Source organism: Octopus bimaculoides, chromosome 2 (assembly GCF_046866305.1).
Source record: "Octopus bimaculoides isolate indiv1 chromosome 2, ASM4686630v1, whole genome shotgun sequence".
Taxonomy (NCBI): Eukaryota; Metazoa; Mollusca; class Cephalopoda; order Octopoda; family Octopodidae; genus Octopus; species Octopus bimaculoides.
This window is the reverse complement of record NC_142929.1, coordinates 70,300,782-70,313,281: the sequence shown is the minus strand read 5'-3', so window position 1 is coordinate 70,313,281 and position 12,500 is coordinate 70,300,782. Positions and strand designations below refer to the sequence as shown.

At 37.1% G+C, this 12,500-nt stretch overlaps 2 protein-coding genes across 2 annotated transcripts in view; one reads left to right on the top strand and one right to left on the bottom strand.

The window, feature by feature from the left end:
• The window catches only part of LOC106869235 (uncharacterized), a 37,293-nt gene extending 35,243 nt beyond the window's left edge, over positions 1–2,050 (bottom strand). Inside the window, exons 1-2 of the mRNA XM_089338419.1 lie at positions 1,847–2,050; positions 1,140–1,204 (exon numbers count right to left, since the gene is read on the bottom strand). Coding sequence (XP_089194545.1) covers positions 1,140–1,204; positions 1,847–2,050 — 269 coding nt within the window. The remainder of the gene's footprint in view (positions 1–1,139; positions 1,205–1,846) is intronic.
• Positions 2,051–11,653: 9,603 nt separating this feature from the next.
• Positions 11,654–12,500, top strand: part of LOC106869240 (uncharacterized) — a 22,370-nt gene continuing 21,523 nt past the window's right edge. The window contains exon 1 of the mRNA XM_014914892.3: positions 11,654–11,960. Coding sequence (XP_014770378.1) covers positions 11,957–11,960 — 4 coding nt within the window. The 5' untranslated portion in view covers positions 11,654–11,956. The remainder of the gene's footprint in view (positions 11,961–12,500) is intronic.

Below are 12,500 nucleotides of genomic sequence, written 5' to 3'. Positions count from 1 at the left end.
AAGTCCGGACGACAAGCGAATGATCGTCATTCACTTGAAAATAATTTTTAAAGAAACATTAAAATATTGTATGTTTAAAGAAGGCTAAAATATAAATACTTACTGTACAAACAATTTACATTTTTGAAATCACATTCAGTTAAAAATATTTCTAAATGATTAAGTTATTGTGTACGTCAAAAAGTCGACGTTTTTTCTTTAGAGAGGGCAAAGATTATGTGTGTGTATATGTCACAGATAGCGGACGTGTGTTTGTGTTGATTGACACGCCATGACATTCATTATATGTGTGTGTATATTCTGAATGTGTGCATGTGTGTTGACATCACAGAAGCTATGTTTTTTTCGTTTTTTTTTTTGTCAAGAAATAACAAACAAAAGTTGTGTTTAATCGTTTTCATTAATAAATAGAGGTGCAAATATCACAAAAATGTGTACTGCACTGCCGAAGTTAAGTATGAAAATATATATACAAAAAACAATTAAGATAAAATATACTATTTTTAAGATATTTCGGGTAGGCACAAACATCTTTAGTTTTAGTATTATTAAAATGTAATGGCGCCATTTCTGGCGTTTGTATAACTTTCAGCGTCAAAATTTGGGACAATTCTTTGCAAAATTTTTCAGATGTATATGGCAACATATTTTTACCACCTTTGTTCCAAAGGGTAAAGACTTCACTTCTTGAGTTTTTCCCAGTAGCTACTTTGCTGCGTTGAAGCTATCCGCTTCTTGTGATTTCACTGGACTACTTTGAGTTCCGCAGTTAATTTCACACTATGTGGTGACCAATAATCAAGACGGCTTAGAACAAATGTCCTTCAGAGGACCATCAGGGTGTCCTGCTTTTCTGTTTAGAAAGTTGAGGATCCATGCGGTCATCTGCCTGCATTTCATTGCCAACTTCGTAATGTGCACGTGGTAGGATGCATTACTACTCATGTCAGGTTGTGATTCTGGAACTGCGATCCCTCCGAGTCCAGGGTATTTTGTCTGCATTGCATTTGACTTTATCTACAGTAGCGTAGGGCTAAGAACTTTCTAGCATTAAACTGCATGTTGTTGTCGTCAACCAACTTGTATATTGCATCTAACTCTTCCGACAGGTGCATGCCATCTTCAGGGTTTTGTATTACCTGTGAGACTTTTGAGTCATCTGCATATCTTGTGAGGGTGGCTCTAGGTGTGGATAAGGACATATCTGATAGGATCACTATAAACATTAGAGGCCCCAAGACAGTGCCCTGTAGGACACCACTCATTATTTGCATCTTCTTGGAAGTGGCCTTGTTGGCTGCTACTACCTCATTTCTATTTTTCGGAAAGTCGTGTAGCCATAAAAGTGACCAGTGGTCGCTGCGGAGAATCTTACTCTGTACTTCTCACAAATTCCGGCTGAGCGCTCAGCACCATTGCGATAAACGACCCTTCACACACACATACATACACACACACACACAAACACACACACACGCACAGGCACATATACACACACAAATACACGCGCGTATGTGCCTGTGTGTATATGATGATGATGACGATGATGATGATGATGATGATGATGATGATGACCAGCAAATCTTGCCTCATCAATTTCAATGAGGCTGTTGTTTGTTCCAACCATCTTACCCCATTGAGATGAGAAACGATGGTTCCACACAACTCTCTGCACATCTCATACCAGTCATTTACCGTACTGGAAGACTTTCCGGTTAGAGTCATTGCTTTATTCATGTGTTTCTCCATTACGAAAAAGAATACCAGCTCTAAAATCTCGCACAAAGTCAAATTGCAGTGCAACTTGTTGTTGATGTCCATATAATGAAAAAAAAAAAACGGTTACCTTTCTGAAGAGAACACGAAGTTTGACACCCTTTTCAAGGACAGCGGAATATAGGCCTGTAATTTCCACTTCTGTCACGTATTTGTTTTTCTTGCCTGATGCTATCACATCGATGACAAGGGTCTGCTTCTTCTGATGTATCCAGAAGATTGTTTTCTTGTAAACATGCAACTGCTGTTTCCTCTGTAAATCCTTTAACAGCATTGTAATGGTTAAAATTAACTCAGGTTAAGAGGGTAAGAAAAGGTAGACCGCTCGCTAAAAGTAATTTCACAGCGTAGACAGGATACTGCGGTAGACCACACGCTAAAGTAGCATCCAAAAATAAGCTAAAAGAAATCTCAAAATGCCCAGTAGCATACATCTTAGCAACCTAGACAAACACGAGATGAATGTTATCTTAGGACAAATACCACCTGTCAATAGTGTGTTATACATTAAGTATGATTCGTAGATTGCTATTCTAATTTAAAACTGTCCCAATTGCATAGATCGGATATATATACACACATACTAACATTTACATATAATAACACGCATAAAAACTGAGATTACAATTCCACAATATAAAAAAAAATATCAGGAAGAAATTACATGTCCCCGAATTTTCAAAGAATGTCCCACATAATTTTCTAAAATAAAGCCACACACAAAAAGCGCACTAACACATTTATGCAAAGAAGATAGAGGAATGAACTGATTCAGAATTCCTTTCGCACTCTTTATAATGCACACCAACATATTCTAATAAATACAAATAACATATTATTATTATTATTATTATTATTATTATCATCATTATTATTAAGGCGGCGAGCTGCGGGCGAAATGCTTTATGGTATTTCGTCTGCCGCTACGTTTTGAGTTCAAATTCTGCTGAAGTCGACTTTGCCTTTCATCCTTTCGGGGTCAATAAAATAAGTACCAGTTCAACACTGGAGTCGATAAAATCGATTCATTCCCTCCCTCAAATTGCTGCCTTTGAGAAAAAATTTGAAACCATTATTATTATTATTGTTGTTGTTGTTGTTATTATTAATAAAGAAATAATAACAAGAGTGCGACTGTTATTGAATTATGATTTTTTTTTTTTTTCATATACACACAACAGTACAGTTCTATATTTAAGAGATGAGGAATTATGTACATTATTCACAATTGACGGATATTTGTTTTCGACTTGTTTGTTGTTAACACAACGTTTCAGCTGATATACCCTTTAGTTTTCATGAGGTGTCTTGGGGAAATTGCGAGCCTGGGTTCTTATTCCTAAGGTATTTTTCGATGTTGTTGTTGACACTATGATTATTATTATTATTATTCACGTCGAATAATTCCTGGAATCGAACTGGGAATCTTGGGGATAGTAGCCCGCACTCTTAACCACTACGCCATATGCCCGTGGGCAATTACGGAGTGAATTTTAGGGCTTATAAATCTAATATTCTCCTATCCTTCCTTAATACCGGTTCCCATATGCTGTTCATATCTGCACTCGGTCTGCTTAGGAGCTTGTTGTGTCCTAGCATATGTGCTGCTTCTTTTAGTTTTCGTATTTTCCAGTGGTGTTCCCTGTCTATTATTTTAACTTCATCCCACAGGGGGAGGTGGTCTCCATTTTTCCATACATGATCAGCTATAGCCGATTTATCAATATCTCCCAGTCTCACAGCTTTACGATGTTCCTCTACCCTTATTTTGAGTGGGCAGCATGTTTCGCCTTTGTATAACCTACCACAGCTGCATGGGATGGAGAACAAGGATCACTTTACACCAATGAAATACAGACAACTGATTTAACACTACAGTAAAATTGTCTTTTTCTTTTTCCATTCTGAACTCTATGGATGACTTTACTAAGATCACATAATCTAACAGCACGCTTAGACATCTTCCTGGTGGGGCCAGAGTATGAAGGTATCATCAACATATAGCAGCCATAGGGTTGGTTTTAGTGGCGTTTATCTTAAAGCCAAATTCTCAAAGTATTCCATGTATATATTGGCTATTATCGATGATAATAGCGAACCCATAGTTAAACCCTCCTCTCGTCGATATATATCAGTGTCCATACTGAAGTAGGTAGTTTCTACACAGAAGATCAACATTTACATCAAGTTTCTTATTGGTATACTAGTGCGTTCTTTTAGATGGGTGTCTGTCACTAGTTTTTCTTGTATCATCAAGAGTGCTTCACCAGTTGGGACTTTGGTGAACAGACTTGTCACAGCTAGACTCACCATCTGGTTGGATTCAATGGGGGCATCCTTGATCAATTCTGTGAAGTGGGTGGAATTCTTCACGTACGATGTTGACTTTCCTGCTAATGGACTGATTATAACCACAAGGAAGCGGCTCAGCGGATGACATGCTGAACCTCTACAGTTCACTATAGGTCTTAATGGAATACCATCTTTGTGAATCATAGGAAGACCGTACATGTGCAGTAGTTTACTGTAGTGTTAAAACAGTTGTCTGTACTTCATTGGTGTAAAGTGACCCTTGTTCTTGATCAAGATCTATGACAACTTCCTCTCTGTTTTCAAAGTAGGGTCTTTCTTTACTTTGCTGTAGCTACCATCACTTATAAAACTTGCCAGTTTTTCCGAGAAAAAGACAATCAGCTAGCATTCCTGGACGTATTAATAACATGCATCAAATTCAGGACATCCGTATACTGCAAGCCGACCTCCACTGGACGATACCTCAACCTCAACTGACCATACAAACAGCGTTAAGAGAGGGATTGCTCAGTGCCTAAAACATTGAGTAATGAACATAAGTAGCGATCGTGATACCCACCACGAAGAAATGATCAAGCTCAGTAACGATCTATTAAGTAACAACTACCCCAAAAGCATACTCTCCACTCCAATTACGAAGAAAAGAGAGGATGAAACCGATAAACTGTCCACAGTCTGTCTACCCTATGTGAAAAGCCTCTCCGCAAAGATACAAAAGATATGCGGCCCATATGACATCAGGACAGTATTCAAAAGTAATACAACACTTCGTAAATATCTCCTTCGAGTAAAACGACCAATAGAAGAGAATATGACTAAGAACTGCGTGTACTCCATCCCATGCAGCTCTGTTCAAATCTCTAGGGATAGTTCCCAATGTACTTATAACTACTGGGATACATATTACCCGCACTTTCCATAGTCTCTGTAATTGAATAGCTAGGTCCTGATATGTATGTATGTATGTATGTATGTGTGTGTGTGTGTGTATATATATATATATATATATATATATATATATATATATATATATATATATATATACATATACAGGAAGACGCATGGCTCAGTGGTTAGAGCGTCGAGCTTACGATCGTGAGGTTGTGAGTTCGAAACCCGGACCGGGGTGCGTGTTGTGTTCTTGAGCAAGACGCTTTATTTCACGTTGCTCCAGTTCACTCAGTTGTAGATATCAGTTGCGACGTCACTGGTGCCAAGCTGCATCGGCCTTTGCCTTTCCCTTGGATAACACTGGTGACGTGGTGAGAGGAGGCCGGTATGCATGGGCGACTGCTGGTCTTCCATAAACAACCTTGCCCGGACTTGTGCCTGGGAGGGTAACTTTCTAGGTGCAATCCCATGGTCAGTCATGACCGAAGGGGGTCTCAGCATATATATATTTATATATATGTGTGTGTGTGTGTGTGTGTGTGCACAACAAAAATACATATAATTATATGTGTAGGTGTCTCTTTGTGTTTGTTGCATTGAGGCTATCTTCGTGAAACATCGTTAGTTTGCTTCAAGATCTGCTGGCTGCTTAATGGTATTATTTGGTAGTAATAATCCAGATGGATATGTGCTGATGGTGATGTAAATATAAAAATAAGCATCATTACTCATATTTATCCCTATGTCATTCTCTGATCTTTGACTGGAGAATTGTAATCCTCCCTGAATGTTTGTGGAGTATTTGTGGGCTGACAAAATGCATGAAATTTCTCAACGTTTAATTGCATATTATTTTCTACAATTCACTTCTATGTCGCATTAAGGTATTGTAGTAGATTAGTTGCATTACTAAGGTTCTTAATTGCCTTGAATCATCAACATAATTAGTGAGAGTGAATGTTTATATAACTTGAGTGCAAGTCAGATGGAGACCCTACAAACAGCAAAGCTGACACATTTTATTACAGCTTCCTGTCATCCAGCCTTAGTGTTCAGGAACCTGGTTAACGGGGTCAGGAGAAGGAACTGTAACTACCTTCGAGTAAAAGGATTTTCAATGCCACGGACCCATACTAGAACAAGGATATTTAAACATAGGATTAGTTTAAAGCCCGACTTTAACCCCACCAAGAAAAAACGTCACTGGAAAGTTTTATTGTTAACATTTCCTGAACGTCAAAACGTGTCTAGGTAAGAGCTTTCTTAGGTTAATGGATAAAAGACTTCCTTCCTCAAACGCATGTATTCAGAAAAATATTTAATAGACATACTTAAAAAGTTTCTTTTACTGTACACCTAGTTAAAAATTTTAGTTGCTTGGCCATAACTAAGAAACAGGACACTCATGCAAAGGCAACATCGCATGTCCACTTAACGACCTGTGCAACATAGAGACCGCCGTATATATCAGGGTCAGGTTTTACAACTATAAGTCCTCCTCTAATATCCAAAGATGCGAAATGTCACAGCCCTAACTAGACATAAATAATCGTTGAAAAAGTGCACCACGTATAACAGCGTCAATTAGAGAGTATAGGAGAGGTGCAAGCCTTACCTCAATAGCAGTAGGAGGTGCAGGCTCTGCATGTCAGAGAAAATAACTATATTAAAGGACTCTCTTCGACTGGATAGCTACCTAAACTGTAAAAGCGAAATTCTCCGATCCTGCACACATGAAAGCAAATATGAGCTGGGATACTGGTGAACTGGTCCGTGATTGTAGACGTTAGAGCTTGCATCACCTGTACTTCCCACTACCACAGCCTGAAGGCTTAGCGCAAGGTTTTCCACTCACACATGATTTTAAGATTGAACACCCATCCCATCCTCATTTGCTCCACCTCCACTGCATATATCAACTCCATACCACAAGCACTCAAACCCTAACTACATTCTGCAGGCAAGTTACACTTTACATCGGGTGGACATTCTGAATCTTGTGCAGGAGACGTAACTTTAGATGAAATAGCTCTCAAAACTTATCCCACGATACTTTTACTACCGGTCTTTCTAATCAGCGCCGAGCCACAAAAACTCCACAAACACGATAGGTAAAATCGGTCGAAAAGGATCAGTAATACTGTATTGTATAAATATCGTTATAATCACTCTATTGGCGAATGTGTGTGAAGGTGTGTGTGTGTATGTAGAGAGAGAGGGGGTAATTATGCGGATGAACAAATTAGATACATCAAATATATTAAATGTATTAAATATATTAGTTTATGTATGAAATACAAAATATGCATATTTGTATACATGCAAAACGATGGAAAGCAAAAGGTGGAGACTTTCAGATGATCAATCTCTTTTAGTATAAATATAAAGATATGTATACTATAATGGAGAAGGTGCTTATTAATTAGGTATGTAACAATTACTAAAAGCACTAAAAGAAAGCAATTATTAAAAAGTTGACCGTCTGGAAATATTTTTATAAATTCATGTTCTCAGAAATTTCCTATAATTTCGATTTCTCAAGTTTATTGAATTTTTTAACTCCAATTTCTCGCAAATTTAAATATTCATTGCATTCACTGTGTCCAGTTCTTCACAAATTTATATATTCATTGCACTCACTGCAGAGTATTCCATTTTCATTTGCAAAGTCTCTCACTTTCTCTTTTAAGTTTTAGTTCGCTATTTGGAAAAACCGACTGTTTATTTTATTAATATATATACGTAATTTAACAACACTATGTATTGAACGAAAATTTTTTTTAAGTATCTGTATAATTTTTGAACGCAGGATAGCTGTGAGAAGAGCCTAGAAAGTTGAGTAATTACTATTAGAAGACGAGCAGAAGAAAAAGGTTACCGACAAGTACTCGCACTAGATACACATATACACAAATGAAAGGCAATGAATGTGTGTGTGTGTGTGTGTGTGTGTGTGTGTGTGTGTGTGTGTGTGTGTGTGTGTGTGTGTGTGTGTGTGTGTGTGTGCGCGCTCACTGAAAACTTCTGCTGCATCACTTTTGTGCAGTTATGTCAGTGAACAGGTCGCGGTCTCAAAGCGACAAAAATATTTTGACACAAATGAAATTTTAATGTTGAAGTGAAACTGGTAATGCTTAAATACAGAGGTCCCTTAACGGTACTTAAATACAGGTGTTATGTACAAAACATTTCAAATATACGCTGTGTGCACGTGTAATGACAACCTATTCCTAACCCTAACCCTAACTAACCCTAAAACTAACCCTAACTCTAACCCTAAAACTAACCCTAAAAACTAACCATCCCCTTCATATCGTTACGTAGATGCATCGGGTCCTCTGTATTTAAGTAGTGCCGTGAAGCTAACGGTTTTTGTGTGTTCTTGAATGGCTTACAAACTTCTTCCATGCTACTATTGTTTTTGTTGCAGCACACGATCTCAGGTCAAGTCACTTGCTATGCAAGTACATCTCTGTAATTTTTTTAAAATCACTGTGGATGAATGTCAGCAATGACCTTTTCTGGTTCTCCAATATTTTAATTTCTAAACAGAAACAATCGGGGGCAGAGAGTGGGGTTGTAAAAATTCAAAATTTCTCAAATTTTCTTTTTTATAGTATAGATAAATGTATTTATGCGGTAAAAATATTGAAAAATATCAATACATGCGTGAGTGATAAAGAAATAAAGACGGTTGCTTTTGGATGTGCTAAAAACAACAGCCAAATCCCCCTTACTTTTCCCTCTGAAAATGTTAAGAATTTTTTTTATCGAAAATGCTCTTCCCATGGTTTTGAAGTGCAAGAAAATTGGCCAAAATAGATCCGGAGTGAGATGATGAGAAAGGAAGGTGTAAAAAAAAAAGTTTTAAAAACTTCTTTTATACAAAGATTCCCCCCACCCCCAACCCATCATTTCGAAGACTGTAGCTTTAAAAAAATGGGGGAAATGCCCGAAAAAATTTTCCACACAAATTTCTTTATAATCGTAATCTATGCCGTTTGAAAGAGATTTCTATAAATTTTCATTAAAAGATACCCATCTTCCTGAAAGCTGTGAGAGAAAAAATTCAGATCGTGTGAATTCTCCGAAACTCCTCCCCTCCCCCGGAAAAATTCTTTCCCATAAATCCCTATATACTCTGAAGCCACAACATCTAAGCGGTATTTGTAGAAAATTTTGTTAAAAAGTATCCATTTTTCTGGATGTTATGAGGCAACAAAGTCGGGGGCGTATACACCTGTAATATGCCCTTTTACTTTTTCATTTCATGCTTATTTCACTCATTGTTTACAGTGTTCTCTCTCCCCCTCTCTCTCACACACACTACAAAACTTACAGATTGGTTGCTGAATTGAAATCTCTATGTTGCTTTGAGGAGAAGGTAAAACTTGACAAACTTCTTCTTCCTTGTTGTTGGACTACCGTGATGGTTGTTTGAAAAAGAGAGATTATGACTGATAAAATAATGAAAGCAATATTTACTAAGCAAGTGAGTACGATTATACAAAGGAATAATTAGACGTAAAATATAAAAATTATTAGAATTAAGAATCAAATGTGAAAATATTATCAAGGAGCTAGTATAAAACCGCCCGGAGGGTGGTCTTTCTGCTAGTTTATATTAATAAGTTCAACTTTCACAGAGTACAAATGACAGAGAAAATTAAAGGGGTGGAAGAAAGGTGTTATAAGTCCAACAGCTGTTTCTGGGGGCTCGGCGGTTCATAATAATGTCGGTAAATTTAGTTCATCAGTTGGCCGAATCGTTAGCTCATCGGATGAAATGCTTTACAACATTTGTTCCGGCCTTTTACGTTCCGTGTTCAAATTTCGCCGGGATCAGTTTTGCCTTTCATCCTTTCAAGTACTATAATATATAGTACATATCAAGTACTGGAGTTGATTTAATCGAGTAATCCCTTCCTTCAAAATTTCTGGTCTTGTGCCTACGTGAGAAATAACTATTATAGGGAAGTTGATGAGCAGAATCGTTAGAGCGTCGGACAAAGTGTTTTGATTTTTTTCCGACTCTACGTTCTTGGTCCAAAGCCTACCGTGGTCAACTTTGCTTTTCGTCCTTTTAGGGTCAATGAAATATGCCAATCATATTCAGAAACAATTTACTAGACTGATCCCGTTTCTAAAAATTCAAACCTTGCACCTATATTAAAAGCAATAATTATTGCTGTTGATATAGAACTAAAATTACAGAAACGGTAGATTGCCTTGCAGCTTTTCGTTACATTCCATTACGTTCTGAATCTAAGCCTTGTCAAGGTCATCTTCGTCTGTCATCCTTCCAGAGTCAATAAAACAGGCGCCAATCTTGCACTGGGGTAAGTATAATCGAGTATACTAATCTTCAGAATGTATAGACTTAGTATTAGTTAAGAACTGGGGTGTAATCAACTAACACCCTTCTGCTCTGCAAAGTTCAGGCTTTGTACTTATAATAGAAAGTATTATTATTGTTGTCATCAGGTGGCGTTCTTTCCGACTTTACTTTCTAAGTTCAAATTTCGACAAGGTAGACATAACTTTTCATCTTTTCGGGGTCGATGGAGTATCATTCAAGTGTAGGGATCCATGTTATCAACTAGGCCCTTCCCATCAAATTGCAGGCCTTAATTCAATAGTTGAAAGGATTATTTTCAGGGCGGGAAGCTGGCAGAACCATTAGCGCGGGGGAGTAAAATACTCGGTGACATTTCTTTTTGCTCGTTACGTTCTGTGTTCAAATTCTGTTGAGGTCGACTTTTCCTTTAATCTTTTCGACTCGATAGAATAAAATAACCATCAAGTACTGTAGTCTGTGTAAACGACATATTTCCTGCCCCCTAAAAATTGCTGGCCTTGTTCCAAAATTAGAAAGAAAAAGATTATTATAATAAATGCTAATAAATTAGACATATGTTGCTCATAAGTATAATGTTCAAAGCTACAAATTTTGTTATACTATAGTCAATTCTGATGAACTTGTACTTGACTAATATTTATGTTGTTGGCATTATTAAAATAAATATATATAAAATTCGGCGCTGTCGGAGTTTGAGCGCAAAATGTAAAAAGTCGTAACTTTGTGCCGTAAAATTTTTTTGTTCGACATTACCAATGATACATCTACGGTCATAATAATGCTTTCTATAAGGCGACAAGCTGGTCGAACCGTTAGCACACCGGGTGAAATGCTTAGCGGTATTTCGTCTGTGTTTACGTTTTGAGTTCAAATTCCACCGGGGTCGACCTTGCCTTTTATCCTTCCGGGATCGATAAATTAAATACCAGTTGCGTACTGGAGTCGATCTAATCGACTGGCCCCCTCCCCCAAAATGTTGGGCCTTGTACCTAAAGTAGAAAAGAAAAGAATAATGCTTTCTACTTCAGGCATAAATCCTGAAATTTCAGGGGAAGAGCTCAACTGGTACTTATTTTATTGTCACCAAAAGAGTGAAAGGGAAAGTCGACCTCAGCGAAATTTGAAATCTACAATCATAATAATGCTTATTGCTTTTCATCAACATTATAACAAAAGGCTCTTTTTTTTCATACAACTCTATTACTTCCTTGATTTATTCATGACAATTATTAACTACCATGTGATTAATGACAAGCTTCAGCTAATGATCTATTATCCGGCACAAGCGGCAGTAATATTCAATTAAAAATTTTCCTACTTTCGAATTCAAACATATTCTACTTTACTCACCCCATTCATTCCTGGGAATTATTTTTTCAATTCTTTTACGGAAAAAAAAACTTCCTGCGAAAATGAAACTTATTTTCACTATAAAAGAGAGAATTGTCCGACAAAAAGTATCATTTTGTTTCAGTCGACGTAACAGAAAGTTGCAAAGCCTTTGGTACAATTAACTCTGCTAGAGCGAGAAGATAACCGATACATATCTAATTGCTCCAATCAAGATTGACAACGATATTAGACTGATATTTAACATATTTAATTTAAATTGAAAACATGGGTATGTATAGGAATTCTTTTATTGCTGTTTCTTTTTTCTTATTGTGTATAAAAGCATTCAGATGAAGCCAAATACCATTATATAGTCACAAAACCACAAATAATTAGTAAACTAACTTGTAATTATTTCATCGAGGGACAAGATTAAAGTCAATCCTGGAGAGATTTGAACTCAGAAGGTAATGGGTGTAACTAAATACTGCAAGTCCTTTGAGCGCGACACAACTGTATCTCCTCTCCACTAATTCTGCTAAGACTAATATATTGGTTTCAAATGTTGGCACAAGGCCGGCAATTTCGGGGGAGAGATTAAGTCAATTACATCGACCCCAGTACTCAACTGGTACTTATTTTATCGACCCTGAAAGGATGAAAGATAAAGTTGACCTCGGCGGCATTTGAACTCAGAACATAAAGACGGACGAAATGCTGCTAAACATTTTGCCCAGCGTGGTAACGATTCTGCCAGCTCGCCACTTTTAGTAGCTGTTAGTTTTATTAATAATCAGAGTTTTATATATTTACTATGGTATGATTATAA